Here is a 19,893-nt window from a genome sequence, read left to right as displayed (position 1 = left end):
GATCTCTCGGCGCTGGGAGCTTGGCTCCCTCCAACCCACCAGGGCCCGAGGCCCGGGGGGAGCGCTGGGGGTAGTGAATAGTGGCAGGTGACTCAAACAGGGACAGCCAGTCTCCTACTTGGGGGTGCCAGGGAGCTGCAGTCCAGAGCTGGGCAAACAAGCCGGAGCCGGCTGGGCCCTGCCACCCAAGCTGGGAATTCGCTCCACAGAACCTGCTGCCCAGCCGAGTCGGGTCAGCCAGGCCTCGTCCTGCTCCACCCACGTGACCCACCCTGACCTGGGAGCAGCCAGACGCCCCGTGCCCACGGCCCGCTCAGCTCCTCCACATGGCCAGGAGTACCCAGGAGGCAGAGAGCCCCCCCACCCGAACCCAGCCCGTACCTGCCCACCTGCCCTTGGCAGAGGGGTGACCGGAGAGTCGGGGCTGTGGGGCCGGGACATCTCGCGGAGGAGAAAACCTGGCACCCGCTTTGTTTAAAGCGAACAGTCCCAGGCCCCTGGGCCGCACACGGGAGGTGGCGGAGGGAGAGGCCAGCCAGCGGGCGGGCAGGCAGCCCAAGCAAACAGGCAGCCGCTGAGCCCCGGGTTTCCAATAACACGCATGGCCCTCCTCCCAAAGGCAGGGTTCACAGGGGAAAAGAAGAACCACTGGGCGGTCAAGGCCCCCGTCTGGCGGGAGAGGGACCAGACGCTCCCGAACAATGACCTCGAGAGGGCCTGCAGAGCTCCCCACCTCCACGGCGGGGGTCAGCGGCAGAAGAGACGCAGCTGTGTGTGTGTGTGTGACACACACACACACACACACACACACACACACACACACCCATCTGGGGACTAGCAGCCCCCGCGTCTGGAGTGAGCAAAGCTCTCTGAACTGGGAGTGAACCCAGCCGTGCACGCAACGCTAGCCGATCCCCAACCTATGTGGGGGGCAGAGGTCCCCACAGCTGGACTGTTGCTTCTGTGCATCTGGGGTAGTAGGGGGAGGGACCTGTAGCACCTGGGGCACGTAGCAAGGAAAGTGGGGGGCAGCTCCAGAAAAGGCTGGATCTAGAAAAGGAGAGCCACGCAGGGGATTCAGACTGAGGGTGCATGCATCCAGCCAGGCATCCAGAAAAGGGCGGAGAGAGCCAGACAAGAGGCGCAGGGTTTCCAGAAAGGGAGCTGTGCGGGAATCCAGAAAAGGATGGAGGGATCTAGACAAGAGATTCATTCACCTCAGGGGAGTCCAGGAAAGAAGAACATGCACCTGTACACATGGACACGTGCGCACAGGGGATCCAGACGAGGGTGCAAGCATGCACACACGGGAACCCAGCCAAAGAATCTGAGTGGAGGAGATGGGCCTTTGTGAAAGTCCGTGCCTCAGTTTCCCCACCTGTAACATGGGGATTATGATTAAAGCTGGTGGAATATTTGCTGACGGGACTTTTGGCTCTCGGAAAACAGCATTTTGGCGAAACTGAAATTTTCTGTTGGAATGTGTCAACTTCGACACCGTATTTAGAAAAAACAACATTAACCCCCCACCCTGCCCATTCCCACCCCCATATCCCGGGTGTCTTATCTTCCACAGCCCTGGGGAGCAGGACAGAGGTGTGAATGTCAAGCCAGGCGGGGGACCCAGGTGCCCCAGGCCCAGGGCAGACGCGTGGGAGAGAATCCAGGCCTGAGCGGGGGGGGGGGTTGATGGAAGGGCAGAGCTTGCTCCCGGCCCAGCTGGACCCGGGCGTCTCTCCGCAATCTGCTCAAGGCGGCCCCGGCTGAGCAGCTGGTGTCTCGCAGGACTCGAGGTGGAGCCGGGCAGCTGGCCGGGCGAGCGCTGCAATGTGGAGCCGGGAACAGGGCAAGTGCTGAACCCGGCAGCCTGGCATGTGCCTCTTGCTAGCTGGGGCCGGCGCCACCTGGTGCTAAAGCAGAGCGGGCTCTCCTCCCCCTCAGGAGTTCTCTTCTGCCCAGCTGCCCCGGGGTCCGTCTGCAGGGCAGCCTGGCTGCACGTCACCCAGCTCCCCCGACCAGTCACACTCCAGCCCTTCAGTGCGCGCAATGGCGCATATCGGCCCCACGCGCCGGGGAGCCGGGGCAAAGCACATGCAGAATCGCCCCTCTCCCCCACCCCCTTTGCACCCCGCCTGCAACGCTACCCCACAATTCCCTGCACCAGGGCGTTCCGCCCCTCCCGCCCGGTGCTGGAGGCAGCGCTGTCCAGTGGGTGGAGCACTGGACTGGGACCCAGGGGCTCTAAGTGCAGCTCAGCTGACCCACTGGGTGGCCTGGGCAAGTCCCGTCCCCGCTCTCTCTTCCCTCCAACCCTCGGTCTGTTTAGACTGTCTCGGAGTCCGGGCAGACCTGGGCCCTGCTCTCAACTGGCGCCACCCTAATCCAAACATGATCTCTCTATCCCTGCCCGTAGTTACACCCTGCCCAGCCCCAGCTCCGGCCACCCGCATCAGCTGTATCCTGGCAGCAGGAATCCTGGTGCTCCCGCTAAGGAAGACCACATCGAAGTCAGGGACCATGACACCCACCACTGCGATGACGCAGAGAAACAGGATCAATCCCTCAAACTGAGTGGGACACACACAGGACCCCACCTTGGTAACAGAGTGGAGAAAGGGGGCGCTTGGGGGGCTCGACGTTTGCAAAGAGCCAAACATGGCATCACGTTCCTTTAGAAGCCGAGCCCCGAGGATCAGAACGTGGGACCGGCCCATCCGAGCCCCGTGCGTCACCCACGTGGCTGGTGGCAGGCCCACAGCAGAGAGGGGGTCTCGTGTGTAGCCAATTCACCAATAAAGCCCCTGCACCATTGTGCAAAACTACCCAGGAAAAGGTCATGGAGCAGCCAGCAAAGGCCGGCCCAGGGGTGAGCCCTGCCCCTGCCATCAGGTACACGACAGGCGCTAGAAAAGAGCAGGAATCCCGAGAGAGTCCAGGTTATTCATCAAAAAGGTTTATTAGGAATCTCCCTAGAGCCTCTGGCAGAGAAGAGTTGATAGTCTCCGGGCTAAGGTACAAACACAGGTTACAAGTGCGGGGGACACAACAGAGCCGCTGGGAGATCAGGATCCCGCTGCCCTGTGCACCCCAAAGCCAGCTCGGGCGCTAGCGGAGAATGTGAACGGGGACCCCCACTCCACAGAGCGGGGGGTGATGGGTTCCCCCCAGGGCTGGCAAATTGGATCAAGGGCAAAAGGACTCTCCCAGCTACGCTGCCCCCAGGGTAGAGGCCACAGGGCCAGCTGCCCGACGGCTCACGGGAGAAGCAGCGCGGGTGTTTAGTCCCCTCCGTCTCTCCCCAACTCCCTGCTTCTTACCCATGTCAGTCTGTACAAAACCCCAAGCCCAGCCCCTCCCAGGAGACCAACCGGCTGGTTCAGGCTGAATCCACCTAAACTGCGGCTCCCCTTGGACACCCTGCTTGGAATCAGCTCCCAGAAGGACCCCAGAGCGCAGATTCCAGCCAGGGCTGGAGCCTGCTTTTCTATATCCCGCTTCCAGAGAGCCGCCAGCCAGCCAGTTGGATGGCTGCCTCTCGCCACCCGAAAGCGCCAAGCCGGCCAGTAGGGGGCGCTGGCTGTTAGGTGCGGCCAAACCCACCCACTCAGCTCCCATCTCAAAGCCTCCTCGCTCTCCCGTGAAGGAATCAACCCACGTTAAGTGCCTTTTGCGTATGTGTTGCAGAAGAGAGGGCCACAGGTTGCAATGTGGGGGGGAGGTTTGCGGGTGGGGGGGTCGGGCAGGATACAGGGCTGGGGAGATGGGGCACAAGAACCTGGGCTCATCCGTTGCTGCCACCCCAGGGGGTGGGGATTGGAGCCCGGACGAGGAAGCTTCGGGCTGGCTGCCTCGAGATGAGAGAAACGCAGCTGGAGTCAGGGCCTGGGGGATCGGCATTAAAACGCAATCCAGAAGGGAGCCAAGCGCTGGCGGAATCCCTCAAGCATCTCTTCAGCGCTCACGTTCTTAGAGAGCGAAGGCCAGGTCAGCAACGGGCCGCTGCCGCCTAGCTCTGGATTGGAAACCGCTGGGGGGAGCGCGGGGGAGAAGGGGGCTCAGTGATACACGAACGCGCGAGGGAGACAGTTCTGGTTCTTTCTGTCCTTTTACGGCGCTGGACTCGGCTCGCTGGGGACCTGCCCCAGGCCCGTGCTGGCCAGGAAGATGCTGTCCAGGTAGTTGGCATTGAAGCAGTAGGTTCTGTCCTCCTCCTCCTCCTGGGAGCAGCACTGATCCTTGTCCTTCCAGGAGTCCTTCTGGGTGGTGCACAGGGCGGCGATGGATCGGGCTTTCTGGGGAGAGCAGCGAGCAGAGGCGGTTAGAGCCGAGGCCTGGGACACGCAGCGAGTCAGTCACCCAAGGGCACTAGGGGTCAGGACTCCTGGGTTCTACCTCCAGCGGCACCAGTGTCTCCTGCATGACCTTGAACAAGCCATTTCCCTTCTCTGTGCCTCAGTTGCCTGCCTCTGTACTATGGGGATAAACTCTCCCCACCTCCCCAGTTATGGGCATGTCCTGAGCTCTGAAACACCATCTCCCTGCACCCTCACCCCAGGGGAGCACTCGCAGCACATGACACCCCTCCCCCCCCCCGTTCCAAAATAACGCAAGCGGTGGCTCATCTTTGCACAGAAAACCCCCCAGCTATTCAGTGCACGGGGCAGCTCACCTCCAGCCTCCCCCTTTCCCCAGCCAGCCAGAGCCCATTTTCACACCCCTGCTCCAGAGGAAACCAAAGCTCCGATCCCAGAAAGTCGGGGGCCCGAGCGCCGTGCAGAACGGGGGAGGCCTGGGTTTCCCAGCCAGATGTTATGATCGGGAGAGAAGGGGGCTCCTGCCAAGCCCATGCGAGTCCAAGGGTAAGTGTTGCCACCCTGCTAGGACCTTAACACTTAGATCTAGGGGGCACTGGCAGGAGGTACAGGCCGCCGGGTTACATGAGGTCACCCAGATATCCAGGTCTGCCTGCGGCGATTCATACACTGCCCCTGGGGTGCCAGATCTTTCGCGGGGGGGGAGGGGGGGGAGGGTAAGGTGCTTTCTAAGCCAACCTCAATCAAACTAGTGCCGGTCCGGACCCGGCTGCCCTCACTCCAGCGTAGGAGCAGCATGGCTTGGTTTAGCAGAAATGACAGAGGTGTGAATTTGTCCAGCAGCCCTGAGGGTAACGAGCCACTGAGACAGGAGCGTTCCCCCCCAGAGCACAAACTACACAAAGCCTCGGGGTCTGTCTACACCTAGACCGCTACAGTGGCAGATCTAGGCACCGAGAGGTGGTCGACCCGGCATCGTCTGCGCCAGGTTGAGGCCGGCACAGCTCCGGCTCTCGTTGGGGTGGGTTTTTCACACCCCACGGCCGATGTGAGCTCCCGGGGGACAACAGCCCTCAGCTGGTCTAAGCCGTCCTTGACCTGGGTGGAGCGGACTTGTGTGTAGACACTTCTCCCATTACTAACACTGCTTCTAGCTGCGTGCCTTGCCTGGCTCCCAGGATTGGAGCACCTCTTGGTATTCACCCTGCCAGGCCCGCCATCACCGCGACCCGCACTGAGGCCCAGCGAGACAGAGAGTGACGTGACATGCCCAAGGTCACGCAGGAAGTCTGGCAATGCAGGAACTGAAACCAGGTCTTGGGAGTCCCAGAGGCCACACTGACCATTGCACCATCCTGCCTCTCTCCACCCAGGGCAGCAATGCCGGAAGGCCTGGGATCCACGGCTCCCCAGCCTTTCCACCGCCACGTTGCGTGCCTACAGCAGGGTCTATTTGATAACCACAGCCCCCCCCTCCCTTGCACTCACCTCTTTCTCTGCACACTGAGTCCTCTCCTCACCCTGAAGGCTGCAGCAAGGCTCCGTCATGCTCTGGATCAAGTCTGGGATTGGTTTCCTAGTAACAAGAAGAGAGTGGAGCTCAGGGCTTGGACTAATCAGCAGCCTGTTTGGCTAGTACTGGAATATACCCAGTATCATGCTCTAGAGGGCGCTGCGCTGCCAGAGGTGCCCCCTTTTGGTGGAGACATGAAACTAACACCCTGTTCTTTCGCAGTCACGGAGAATCCAGTTGGGATGCTGCCCCCAGCACCGCATTTAAATATGACCTCACTGAATTATGTCCTGCCTCCCCTCTAAATTCTCCAGGTGGAGTCAATCGGATGCTTCATTCTTATGCACTTCCTGTTGTAAACCGCAGCATTATGTTGCTGTGCGCTGTTAAACAGCTGCCGCATTCCTCCCCAGAGGTGGCTGCATTTCGGCGGCAGGTGTGTGAACCCAGCCTACCCAGCCTGTACAATGCCTGGGGAGATTTCAGTGATGCGCCACAAGCTTCAAGTTTAGCCCATCTGAAGATCTGGCCCGGAAAGTTTAAGTGATTTGCCTAAGGTCGCAGAGGGACAGCTGTGGCAGAGACCAGAATAGGTTCTCCTCTGCTGTTCCATAGAGCCACCTGGGCTTGGACAGCAAGTGGGATCTTCCTGGCCTGTTTCCTCATCGGGATGTTCACTTGAGAGCAAAATAGGTGGAGTCGATGGGGCTGCGCTGACCTATATCAGCTGGAGGTCTGGCCTGTTCCTTGGACACAGGGCAAAGACCCTGCACCAGCGATAATCAGGTTCCTCCAGACAGGGCCAGGACAGACCCTGGGCTCTGTCCCTGCAGCCGTCACTCCAGGCAAAACCCACTTCCAGCAATCCCCCTCGCACTAGGAAAATCCCACTGTGAGGCTCGCCCCGGAGCATGGAGCACGTAGTGGGGAGCGTAGGGTGAGAGGTGCTGGATGGGATTCTACTCTGGCTAAATCATTCATGCCTGGCCTGCTCGCCTGGAGCGAAGTTGGATTGAAAACGAGCTGCCTGTAATTAGAACAAACCATGGCTGGAAAAACCCCAATGGTGGGGGGGGGGGAGGGGTTGCACCTCTCCTCATGGCCAGAAGGTGGCGCTGCAGCCTCGCTAATCCAACTGCTAACCCAGAAATTAAGCCTGTTTTCCCACCACCTGCTGGATTAATTCCTTCCCAGGCCCCTTTATCTTTCTATAGGGCACTGCCCTGCGGTTCTCGGCATTACACGTGGCAACAGTCACAGCGAGCCTACCTGACAGGTCTAGTGGGTAGAGCAGGGGGCTGGGAGTCAGGACTCCTGGGTTCTATTCCCTGTGCTAGGAGGGAGTGGGGTCTAGTGGGTAGAGCGGGCGTGGCGCTGGAAGTCAGGACTCCTGGGTTCTATTCCCAGTGCTAGGAGGGAATGGGGTCTAGTGGGTAGAGCGGGGGTGGGGCTGGGAGTCAGGACTCCTGGGTTCTATTCCCAGCTCCGGGAGGGGAGTATGGGGATTAGGAGTTCAGGACAACTCCTGGGTTCCCTGCTCTGTTGCTGGCTCCATTTGTGAGCCTGGGCAAGTCCCTTGTGTTTCAACGTCCCCCTTTTCCAGCGGGGGAAGCTAATTCCCCTGGAGGCCCGGTCAATGTCTGCGGGTCCCTGGCCAAGCGGGTCAGACTCACTGTTTGGTGAAGAGCTTGATTTCCCCGCACAGCATGTCCAGGAGCGCCGGGGTCACCACTCCCAGGGTGACAGCCTGGATCTCCTTGTCGTAGGCCGGGTTTGGGGCCTGGCTGGAGAAACAGCTGAACCTGGCCTTGCCTTCCGCCTCCTTGCAGCACTGGTGGGGTTTGGTCTTCACCGACAGCTCCTGCTTGCAGAACTGAGCCAGGGCCTTCTCCCACTGGAGAGAGCAAGAGAAGCCATGTACAGGGGGAACGGGGCCACAATTCTGCTCCTGCCAGAGGCTGGACGGGCAGCTAAGGCTGCCGCGTGGGCCACAGGACGCCTGGGTCCTGTTCCCAGCTCTGCCGCTGCCCTCGTGGGTCAGCCTGGGCAAGTCACTTCCCCAGCGGGGGCTCGGATAATAACCCGGCCTTTGTCTAGCCATCGGCTGAACTCTTTGGGGGTGCGGCGTGTCTCCCTGGCTGGGCCTGAACTCAAGCTGGGGCCCTCCTGGTGTGACCAAAAGCCCTTGAATATTCCCGGTGCCTGGAACGCCCCCGGGATCCCATTTGTTTAGCACCCATCTGTACCCAGCACAAAGAGACAGCTGCTAGCACAGAAATGGGCCAGGCAGAGCCCCCTCTGGGCTTTATATGAAAATGGCGCCCGTGGGGGAGGGGAGGGGAGAGAACATAATGTAACAAACCCCATCGCCCCCAGCCCCGGGACTGAACACAGACCAACAGCAGCTGGGCTGGGGGAAACGCCTCCCCCCCTCGCCAATGACCCCTTGGGATTGGTTCCCCCTCCCTCGGGGTCGTCCCCCCAGCCCCGTGCCGAGCCCCCTCCTCACCGCGGCGTGAGCACAGTTGACGTTCTCATTCTTGCAGCACTTCTTGAAGTCGCTCTCCAGGCGGGTGAGGGCGCGGGCCTGGTGCTGGAACCAGCCGAAGCCTGTGGCGGGGATGGCGCTGGGCAGGTAGACGGGCCGGAATTTGCGCAGCTTGCAGATGTTCTTGATGTTGCTGGCGGTGGGCTCGCCGGGTGGGAAGGAGATCTCGGGCAGGTTGGGCCACAGCCTGGCGCCGGGCAGGCCGGGCTGGGCGGGCGTGCACTTGGCGGGGTCGGTCGACGGGCAGGGGGGCACGGCGCTGGCAGCGTTAAGGACGTAGCTGGGGTTCAGGGCCTCACTGGCGAAGCACAGCTCCCGGTCAGGGCCCTGCTGCTTGCAGCAGTGGTAGTGCTTGGTCTTCACCGAGAACTCCTCGTCACAGAACTGCTCCAAGGCTTCCTTCCACTGCGGGAGGGAGGCAGTCAGTGGGATGCCCCTCCAGCGCCCCAGAGTCCCTCCCACCCAGAGCCCCTCCCACCCTCGGCAGGACTCCCCACCCAGAGCCCTCCACCCACCCCAGAACCCGTCCCGGCTCGGGGCAAGGAGCGCTTTGCCCTCCGGGTGGCTGGTTTACCCTCCATTGCGCCCGAACTGGGCGCTGCCACAGCTCAGCGGCGGGCGGCTCCTGGGATGCGTTTGCCAAGTCTCTGTCCGGCTCCCAGCCAACACAGTTGGCCCCTGGCTGGCAGCCACGGCCCAGAGGGCGAGGGCTGAATGGCCCCTGGAGACAGCGCTCCCCTGGCATAGCGAGAGGGGTCCCCCTCCAGAGAATCCCGCAGTGCCCGTGCTGTGCCCGCCGTGGGGACCCAGGCCCGGCTCTCCAGGCCCTATCACCAGCCCCGCGAATGGCTCTAGGTCTCTCAGTGGGGGAGAGCCCCCACACCCAGGATTGCTGGGACTGTTTCCTGAGCTATCCTGAAGCCTCTCCCCCACCCCAGTGATCCCTTACAGCATCCTTCCTTGAGAGAGGGGCAGCGCGACCTCGTGATTAGGGACACAGGCCGAGACTTCGGAGAGCTGGGTTTATCCCTCAGGGGGGAGGGATAGCTCAGTGCTTTGAGCATTGGCCTGCTAAACCCAGGGTTGTGAGTTCAATCCTTGAGGGGGCCACTTGAGGATCTGGGGCAAAATCAGTACCTGGTCCTGCTAGTGAAGGCAGGGGGCTGGATTCGATGACCTTTCAAGGTCCCTTCCAGTTCTAGAAGATGGGATATCTCCTTGATTTAGATTTAGATTTAGTTGCTGGTTCTGCCACGGACTCCGGCCACGTCACGCCCACCCCCGTGCCTCAGTTTCCCCTCCCGCCCTTTGTCTCATTGGCCTGAGGGGCAGGGACTGTCTCTCCCAGGGCAGGTGTACGGACGTACAGCGCCCAGAACTCAGCCGGGTGCAGCTCGAGCCAAGAGCCTAGCGCAGGGACTCACCGCGCTCTCCGCGCAGCCCAGGCGCTCAGCCTGCGCGCAGCACCGCTCCAGGCCGGCCTCCAGGAGGTTGATGGCAGCGCCTTGGCGGCTGAGGTGGGAGAACCCCGTCCAGGGCAGGCTCGTGGGCCCGTACGACACCTTCTTCCTCCCCTCCAGGCAGATGTTGTCGATGTTGCTGGCGCTGGGGCGGGCCGGCGGGAAGTCGTTCAGCTTGTGACCCCAGGGCTGGACCCGGCAGGAGGGGCCGTCGCCGCAGATGGTGACGCCGGCATCTCCGGTTCTGGTGTGCAGCACGGTCACCCCGTCCCGAGGGGCCCCACGGACCAGGATGGGGGCGATGATCTCTACGGCAGAGGGAGAGGGAGTTCACAAGCCTGCAATCAGAGCCAGGCCCCACCCGGCCTCCCGTCAGCCTGTCCCATTCCCGGCTCAGCAAACGCGAGGCTGCAACTTTGCTCTCCTCAGCTAAACTAGGACGGGAGACCACCCTCCAGGGGGTGCTCGTCCCCCCAATTCCATCCTGACCCCCTGGGGCCACCAGGCCAAATCCTTCAGCCTCCCTAAATCCCTGGCCGACAGTGGCTGAGCTCCCCCCCAGAGGGGGCTGCACATCAGGGCGGGTGGCCGGGAGCTCGGGTGCGCTCTGCGGTGGGAGGTTGGTATGGCTCTGGCCCGGGCGCACTGGGATGCCAGGCCGGTGCTAGGCAGAGCCGGGACTGGACCCAAACTGGACCCACTGCCCCTAATGAAGCAGGGGAGCGAGCCCACGGAGCAGGGTAACACAGCCAGATCCCAGCCCCTTTGGACAGAGCCAGGGCCCCCGGTTATCCGCGGGGAGGGGGCACCATTTGGTATGGCCTGGATGCTCTCCGCCCACTATCTCTTCGTGCTGGTCCCCCCACCCCACCCCTAGTTTTGCAGTGTTTGCTCCTTCCGCCCGGGCCGGTGTCACCCACTGGGACCCGCCCAGCCAGCGCGCCCTCCTCCCGACTCACTTTGCTCCAAGTGCAGCTCCGGGATCACTTCGCTCTGGACCAGGTCCTCGGCTGTTGCATCGGGCAGCTCCTCTTGGCCATCTGGGAGAGGAACAACAAAGGACGCAGTGAGCGGCTGGACCCAGCGCCACCATGCCAGGAGATCAGGCGTCTGGCTCAGAAATCACAAGATCTAACTGGGGGGGGGGGGGGTCCCTTCCTTGGCAGCCTGGGGCCAGAGCCCTCGGGGGTCCTGCTCTGCGGCTTTTCTCTGTGCCCCCCAAGAGCTGAGTAAAAGTCATCCCTTGCTGTTATACAGCCTTTTCCTCAGTAGGGCCCAGAGCGCTTCACAGCCTTTAATGTAGTTATCCTCACAATGGCCCCGCGACCCAGGACAGGGCTATTACCCTCATTGTACAGCTGGGGAAACCGAGGCACAGAGGCTAAGCTCACACAAGGGTCTGTAGCAGAGTAAGGAACTGACCCGGGGTTTCCCATGTTCTAGCTAGTGCCCTAAGCCCTGGGCCATACAGAAACGCTCGCCGAAGTCCCCTGACTCCAGGAGCTCGGGCTTTGAGAAGATCTCCAGCTCTTGGGAGATGCCAGCCCTGGGACACTGAGGCCAAGAGGGGCCAGCCAAGCTGATTGTCCCTTTTGGCTGAAAAGGTTAGCCGCTGGGGCGTGTTTTCCTGCCTTTCTCCCAACCTCCAGGGTTAGAAACTTTCTTATTCAAAAAAAAAAAAAAAAAAAAAGAAGCGGAGACTCTCCCATAATCCCAGGACTCCGGGAACTGGGGCTTTATGGGAAACACCAATGATTGTGACATTTGCGATCAAACTGCCAGAACTGGCAACTAGGGTGACCAGACGTCCCCATATTAACGGGACCGTCCCCATATTAGGGGCTTTATCTCATATACACAACTATAATCCCCCACTACCCAGAAACAAAAAGTGTCCCGATTTTTCACACTTGCTATCTGGTCACCCTAATGGCCCCACTGGCAGGACCCGGGGGACCTCAGAGTGAGTGATGGTGTTACGCCAGCCCTCCCCCCACCCCAGCTCTGGGCCCATCCCCATTTAAATGTTGCTAATCCCCTTTCCTGGAAAAGCAGCTGGTAATCGGCATAGTCAGACAGAGGATGAGGAGATAAACCCAGCGATGGGAAACCTTAACCAGGTCTGCATTAGTCACAGGTTAATCCACACACCACCCACTCACCCTGAACAGCGCCCGGGCACAGGCTGGATAGCAGGGGCTGTGGGTCGGGATTGGGGCACGGCGGCAGAGTGGTGTGTGGGGAGCCCAGGGCAGGGATAGCAAGGGGCTGCGGGTCAGGATTGGGGCACAGCGGTGTGTGGGAAGCCCAGGGCGGGGATAGCAGGGGGCTGTGGGTCGGGATTGTGGCACAGCGGCAGAGCCGTGTGTGGGGAGCCCAGGGCGGGGATAGCAGGGGCTGCGGGTCGGGATTGGGGCACAGCGGTGTGTGGGGAGCCCAGGGCGGGGATAGCAGGGGCTGCGGGTCGGGATTGGGGCACAGAGGCATCTGCAGCCTCCAGTTGCCTGGGTTGTGCCACTGGCCAACTCGTGCATTAGGTCGGCAGAAGGGCAAAGCGTGGGGAGAACGGCTGCTTGCAGGGACAGCTCGGCTTGACTCAGACTCCTGCAGCAGGAGGAGGGGGAAGGAGAAGCGAAGGGCAGGACTCTGCAGAGCATATGCTCAGAAGGGACCCTCCAGGCCCCCTGCCTGACTTCCCGTGTTACACAGGCAGCAAAACTCCCATCGACTGCAAAAGGAGCAGGCTCTGGCCCTAAATCCATGACAGCCTCCCTCCTGTGCAGCAGTTTCCAGTCCCCTACTAACCTCCGACAGAGGGAACTGGCTCTGATGGACCTGGGCTCTGATCCCGGGAGGCAAAACCCCTTTGTTCCTCTCCAGAGGCCTCCCTTCCCCAACCGCTCACAGCTTTTCACTCAATTGATCCCAGAGCAGATCTCTGGCTAGTGAGGAGCCCAAAGGCTGCCGGCAGCGCTGCCCAATGGGGAAACGGTCTAACAACCTAGAGAGCTGGGTTCTAGATCCCGGCCCTGCCACGCACCTGCTGCGTGGGGGCATCGAACCGTAGGAACGCGGGGCTGGAAGGGACCTTGCGAAGGCATCAAGTCCAGCCCCCTGCGTTGAGGCAGGACGGCGATTTTAGGCAAGTCATGCGCTGGCTCTGTTCTGCCTCTCACCAGGTGTCTACTTGGATTGTAAATGTATCACTCTGGGTCTGTGCAGCGCCCCGAGGGCCCTAATCTCAGCTGGGCCTATCGATACTATAGGTGTGATAACGGATCCAAGCATGCCCGTCTCTGCAAACAGACTGGTCCAACCTGCTTTGCCTTACTACACCCGCCCTGCCCCTGGGGATCGCATGATGCTCTGCACTTAGACAGCCATTATCCTCTTCCAATCCCTGAGCAAATATTGCCTAACCCTCCTTCCACCTGGGCTGGGCACGGTGAGTTTCCTTCCCCGTACACAGCAGGAAAGGGAGCCAGGCCCTCAGGCCCTGCCAGCCAATCCCAGTGTCAAATCAGGGGATGAGAACCCAGGAGTTCCCGGCTCTGTGCTAACATTTGCACCGCGCCGCCCATTGCAAACCAGGGGTGTTGGCTTCCCACCCCTCCCCTTTGTCTCACAGAAACACGAGGCCTAGATCTTCCCTCTCCCAAGGAGTTCATGGCTAGGATCAGCCACGTCCTGAGAAAATGGGGTTCACAGAAGCCAGGTACAGAAATGGAAGGCTGGCACCTCACTAGAGCTGGCTGGGGTTTTGGATGGATTCCTCTACGGCCATGCCCCTTCCCTAACGGTGGAGTATCCTGCATGCACCCTGACTCCTGTCATCCCACTGAGCTCAGGGGTGCCAGGAATCTGGTGAGATTCCGCACGTGAGTAAAGTTAAGCAAGGGCATAAGGGTTTGTGCAATGACCTCCGTGTCGGCCATGGCTGGGGTCTGAACCAGGCCCTGCCAGAGAGGGGTCTCTCCACAGCTGCATGTTTTTAAATCCAAGGTAGTGCAGAGATTCGACAGCAACGAGAGTGCGTCAATACAGCAAATAGATACATTGATCCAAATTCAGACTTGCCTTTCTGCCAAATGCTTTAGTCAAATGCAAGTTACTGGGATCAATACAGGGGTAACTGGATGAAATTCTCTGGTGGGTGTCAGCCAGGAGGTCAGACTAGATGGTCCTTGGAATCAGGAATTTTCAGAACTTAGGTCCAATCCTGCAGGCTACCCTGACACAAAACACTCAAAGCCCAAGAGCACAGGCCCAGAGCCTGAGATGCCAGATGCAAGAAAACCACTGAACTAGGCAAAAGATCCTGCCAGGATTTTTCCAAAAGCAAAAATGCCAAAAGGCCTGTTGTGTAAGAAACCATTATTGAATACAAAGCTTCGGGGCGTGTCATCGTTAGGGCCCCAAAGCCAAACCGCAATTAACGAGATGGAATCTCCTATTGACACAAGCAGATATGGCAACGGTCAATGACAGATAAACATTTTAGAGTCCGTCTGAACGGGAGATTGCGAACAGAGCCGAACTGTGCTGCGTGGAGGGGAGAGATTGACATGGGGGAGTGGGGGATATTCACAGCAGTTAGTAATGGGGAAAGCCTTGTGGTGAGAGCACTGCATGGGGACTCAGGAGACCTGGATTCTTGGCTCTGCCACCGACTTCCCATGTGGCCTTGAGCAAGTCATGTGATCGCTGTAGGTCTCAGTTTCGCCTTATTAGGGAGGAAGTGTGGCATAGCGGATAGTGCATTGGGCTAAGATTCAAGAGACCTACAATCTATCCTGGCTCTGCCACTGACCTACTGGGTGACCCTGGGCAAGCCACTTCCCCTCGCCGTGCCTCAGTTTCTCCCATGTAAGATGGGGTGAGGACACTGACCTTCTTTGTAAAGCACTTTGAAATCTGCCGATGAGAAATGTCATGTAAAAGCTAAGGATTAATATTATCATCTGTAAAATGGGCAGAATAAACCTGGCTTTCTCCCACCCTTTGTCTAGTTGGACTGTGAGCTCAATAGGTCAGGGACTGTCTATGTGTCTGTGCAGCGCCCGGCACAATGGGGCCCTGATCTCAGCTCCTGTAATGTTGTTAATGTAGTGACACGCGCAGGATTGATTCTCTATTATCGTCTCTGGGGCTCAGTCCTGTCCAGTCTAAAATAACCCAAGCAATGGGGCTCCCACAACCAGAGACGTCACTGCTAGGAAAGGTCTCCTGCTACTCAACCTGAAGTTCATCCTATTGTTTCTATTTCTTACGCATACACGTGCAGAGACACCCCCCAGTCACCCTCTGGCCAAGGTCCCCATGCAGCTAAACCAGCCCCTTTGGGAAACGCTCACGGCCACAGATTATGAAACTTTTCTTGGGGGTGGGGGGGGGGAGAATCAAACCCCACTTGCTGATTCCTAACTAATGATTCTGCTGAGCAGGTGAACAGATGCCACAATGATGGGCACCAGAGAAGAACCTAGAGAGATGGGTACGTATAGGGTACGACTGCCTAAAGTACACCTGGTAGCTCTGGACTTAGTTCCTGGTCGGCTTGGGGCAGAACGTGACCATAGTGACATGGGAACCACCATGCCAGTTCAGACCCGTGGTGCACCCAACCCTGGATCATGTCCCTGGCAGGGGCCAGTAACAGCGACCATAATGCACAGGTCCAGCTGTGCCATGTGGCATACACAGAGCAGCGGGCTGCCTTCCTGACCCCAGAGGGGATTGTTTTATACCCATAGTTTAGCACTTTGGTATTGGGATTGACCGGGCACTCAACCATGAGTAGCAGTGACCTGTCTTCTGTTACTGTAGTCAGAGTCAGGACTCCTGGGCCTGTCACTGACTCGCTGCGTGACCCTGGGAGAGTCACTTCCCTACTTTGTGCCTCAGTTTCCCCATCTGTAACATGGGGGACAATGATCCTGATTGCTATTTATTTGTATTGCAGTAGCACCTAAGCGCCCCAGTCATGGACCAGGGCCTCATTATTATGTCAGGTGCTGTACACAGAACCACCCAGGGATCATTCAGCACGTTTCATAAGGTCCTGTCTCTTCCTGGGTACACGTACAGCACCTAACACATTGGGGCCTCCAGACACCAATCATGGGGGAGCTAGCCAGGTTCCTTTGCCTTTGCCAAGCCCTGCAGGCCAGCAATGCTGGAGCCTTTGGCTGCTGCCGGGCCGCCTTGGTTTCCCTGCGCTCAGTTCATTCAGCTGGGGGTTATTTGCACTTTTCGGGAGACTGTGACGAGCCAGGAGCAATTTATTTATGAAATTCCTGAGGCCGGAGCAGGAAGCACGGGAAGGTCGTGGAGCTGCTGCCTGAGATAAGGAGCACAGAGGTATTTAGCAGGCGATAATGCAAACTGCAGAATGAGAGGGGGGAACCCAGGCCTTGGGCTGGGGCATTCAGGTCACAATTTCAATGACATGGGGGCCAGCCACGTAGGGCTGTCCGAGGTGCTGAGCAGAGCTAGCTCCCCCTGGCTTCAGTCAGGAGAGGGAGGGTGGGCTCTAGTCTTGGACTTAGGAAACCAGTGGTCCATTCACTGCTCTGCCACAGACTCCCTGTCTGACCCTGGGCAAGTCACTTAGTTGCTCTGTGCCTCAGTTTCCCCACCTGTTCAATGGGGATAATAGCTCAGTGCTACCCCACAGGGGTGCATGAGGATAAATCCATTAAAGACTGTGTCGTGCTCAGTGATGGGGCCAGATAAGTATCCAAGAGAGAGAGACCAGCCTGGCAAAAACAGGACTAGAGGCCAAAGGCACGGAGTGGCATTGACAATAGCCCCTGAATGAGTTATGTGCCTAACCCCCTTGACTATCAAAGGGAGTAGGGCACCAAAGCAGGGTACTTTCCCAAATCTTACTAGGCTCCCATCTGCATCTTTAGGCACTTAAATACCTTTGTCAATCTTCAAGCCAGCCAAAGCACCTAAATAAACAGCTGTGTTTGCACAGGAGCTCAGCCAATCGGGGTCACAACCAGAGCAGCCAGGAAGCTGGCTGGCACGAAAGCTTGTGACCCAGTGCTGACCAGCACATCCCTTTTACCCCTCTAAACGTCCCCTCGGGCACTTGCCTGGGAACATCGGGTGATCCTGGCTCTTTTTCCTAGCCGTGGGCCAAGGACTCTGCAGATCTCGTCAAACGCCACCAAAGGCCCGGTTGGAAAAACCACTAAACTCTTATCTAACCCGAGCAAACATAACAGTGGCGGCCAGGAACCCTTCGGCTCCTTACTCCGAGAGGGGAATCTGGCAGCGCATCCCTTCCCGATCTCAGCCGGAGAGGGGTGTGTGTGTGGTGTACCCACACCAGCTCCAATCCAACTAGTCTGCTAACAGCGCGCTGCCGCGGTGCCAGGGAGAAGGAGGGCTACTGCCCCACGCGCCACCCCCCTCTGAGACGCCCGGCACCTGCTGCCACACCCATGTTCTCTTTTTAGCGGGTCTCCAGCTCAACGCGCCTTAGCCTCTCCCACCCGCTCTGGGACCTGGACCCCTCCTCCAGAGCCAGCCGACCATGCTCCAAATTCAAGTGATCGTGTTAGCATCTGGAAAGCTATGTTAACTCAGACTGTAGCCTGTTCCCCCTGATGGGCCACCCAACTGGAGTTAAAAGCACCATTACCCTCAAGTTTAGGTGGTTTGTGTGTGGACAGGACTTAGAACATGAGAACGGCCAGATAGGGTCAGACCAATGGTCCATCTAGCCCAGTATCCTGTCTCCCGACAGTGACCAATGCCAGGTGCTTCAAAGGGAATGAACAGAACAAGGCAATCATCGAGTGATCCATCCTATGTTGTTCACTCTCAGCATCTGGCAGTCAGAGGCATAGGGACACCTAGAACAGAGGGTTGAATCTCCAAGTTAAACATCTTGGCTAATAGCCATTGTGGCACCTAACCTCCATGAACTTCTCTCCTTCTTCTTTTAATCCAATTATAGCTTAGTCTTCACAACATCCCCTGGCAAGGAGTTCCACAGGTTAACTGTGCACTGTGTGAAGAAGTACTTTCTTTTCTTTGTTTTAAACCTGCTACCTAATCATTTCATTGGGTAGCCCTGGTTCTTATGTTATGTTAACACAAATTATGTTCCAAACCTGCCCAGCTCCAAATATGGATTCCTGGATTCCCAGGCCAGAAGGGGCCATTGGGATCAGCAGAGAGCTGATAAAGCTTCACAAGAAAATAGGGGTTGGTTAACAGGGATGCAGGGCAGAATTTTCCTAGGCTTAAGTTTTCAGGAGCGACTCCTGGCTCTGGGTGTCTGACTGGAGCCACCGAAAAGGGGGGACTAGCCGTGCAGAGGGTGCCTCAGAAAACCCGAACCATTGGGGGGGGGGTGTCTCATTTTGGGGCCCCCTAAATCTTGTCACTTTTGTTGCCACCTCTGCCTACAGACTTGCTAAAGGGGCATCCCAGGCTGAGAAGGCCTCTGCTGCCCCCTCCCCACATCCTGGTCTGGTGGGAGACAACGCTGTCTCTCTGGTGTTGCTAGGTGACGTCTCCTTGGAAACGGGACCAGCATCACCAGGACACCCATGCTCCTGCCTTGCATGGGGCTACCAGCCCCCCATGTGGGCCAGCAGGGTTGGCTGCCCTGGACTAACAACCACGAGATTCCTCTGCCTTGCTCTGCGCGTGAATTTCTAGGAAGGGGACCGAGAGGCTGGTGACTAACCACAGAGCAAGTGTCCCAGCAGGGCAAGCTTCCTGTCCTACATGTGCCTGGGCCCTGTCCTGGGGGGACCCCATCTCCATGGAGCAGGGGGAACGTTCATCCTCTAGGGCCCGGTCAGAGCTGGCATTTCTGCTGAGGTTCCCAGCGAAGGGTTGGTTTAAACTGCCCCAGGAACTGGGCTGAGACCCACCAAATGGCAACAGACATTCAACCCCTACTGGGCTGGATTCAAACAGGTGACCTCACCGTATCCCCCCCCAATCAGACTATTATCTCTACAGGAACAGGAGGAGTGGCCGGGACTGGCTGTTCCCTAGTTTTCTGCGCTATTGTCCCTTTCGGGAAGAGTCTGTCCTTGAAAAACGCAGGCGACGGGTTGGTAACTGGGAGTTTTCCGCCCGAGTCAGCAGCTTGGGAACTAAATAAGTGGACAGTAAATTGGAAGCAAGTGGCGTTGCTGTTATGAACTGTGGGGAGCTCCCCCTAAAGCAGAAGCGGTTACCCTGGAGATCCTGCATGCCTCCTTTGCAATATAGTTATTATATCTGCCACCCTGAGCCCCGTTGTGCCCAGACAGAGCTGCCCCGGGCCTGAGAGCTCACAGTCTAACTAAAGGAGACAGAAAGGCTGGCAGAGGGAAACAGAGGCTCTGTGATCTGCCTGAGATGCGGACCAGATTCCACGTCTCCCCACTCTGGTTACTCAGCAAGCCAGCACCAGGATCCCCACTAGAAAGAAATGGAGCCGGGCCGGGTGTAAACAAAACTGCCCACGTGAAGCAGGGCACTCACCATGCGGAGCCGCTCTGGCCAGGCACAGCAAAGGGACGAGCAGTAACACGGGAGCCCTCATCACGAAGAGCCTGCGAGATCGAGGTGGATCAGGACACGACCTTCTCAGCGCTGGTGAGTTCTGTGCCTGAGGTTTCTCCGTGGAGCTGCTGTTCGTTTCCTCCCCTTCGGAGCCTTTAATATACTCTCAGGCTGACAGAGTTGAGTCATGGGGTTGACGTCAGCCGTCACGCCCTGCAGTCTACACAGCTTCCTAAATCACTAAGAAAATACCCCAAAACATAAAGAGGTTTCCGTCTGAGATAATCTTACACGGCAACAAGCCAACAAGCGGCCAGTCCTCCCATATGGGAAGAGCAGAAACCTAAATGACTGACACGCTTCATCTCCCATCTCTGCGTGTGTCATGCGTAGCTCATATATGATCCCCATTATCAAACACGTGTCCCAGCACACTGGCAGGCAAATGCCAGGGGCGTTTGTCCCACACGGGTGCCCTCCATAACGATACTTAGCTTGGAAGGATTCGATTTTGGTTTTTTACGGTAAATGTCGGTA

General features: G+C 58.4%; 1 protein-coding gene across 1 annotated transcript; it reads right to left on the bottom strand.

Annotated features, from left to right (window-relative positions):
- Nucleotides 1–2,931: 2,931 nt before the first annotated feature.
- On the bottom strand, nt 2,932–19,493 carry ECM1 (extracellular matrix protein 1). Its single transcript, XM_054010835.1, has 7 exons — nt 19,336–19,493; nt 10,794–10,874; nt 9,799–10,142; nt 8,336–8,779; nt 7,500–7,720; nt 5,802–5,889; nt 2,932–4,292 (listed from the first exon to the last, which is right to left on the bottom strand). Exons 1-7 carry the CDS (start codon nt 19,394–19,396, stop codon nt 4,107–4,109), a joined length of 1,425 nt encoding a protein of 474 aa, XP_053866810.1. The 5' UTR covers nt 19,397–19,493; the 3' UTR covers nt 2,932–4,106.
- Nucleotides 19,494–19,893: the final 400 nt, after the last annotated feature.

This window comes from Malaclemys terrapin, chromosome 21, assembly GCF_027887155.1.
Source record: "Malaclemys terrapin pileata isolate rMalTer1 chromosome 21, rMalTer1.hap1, whole genome shotgun sequence".
Taxonomy (NCBI): domain Eukaryota; kingdom Metazoa; phylum Chordata; order Testudines; family Emydidae; genus Malaclemys; species Malaclemys terrapin.
This window is presented reverse-complemented; position numbering and strand designations above follow the sequence as displayed.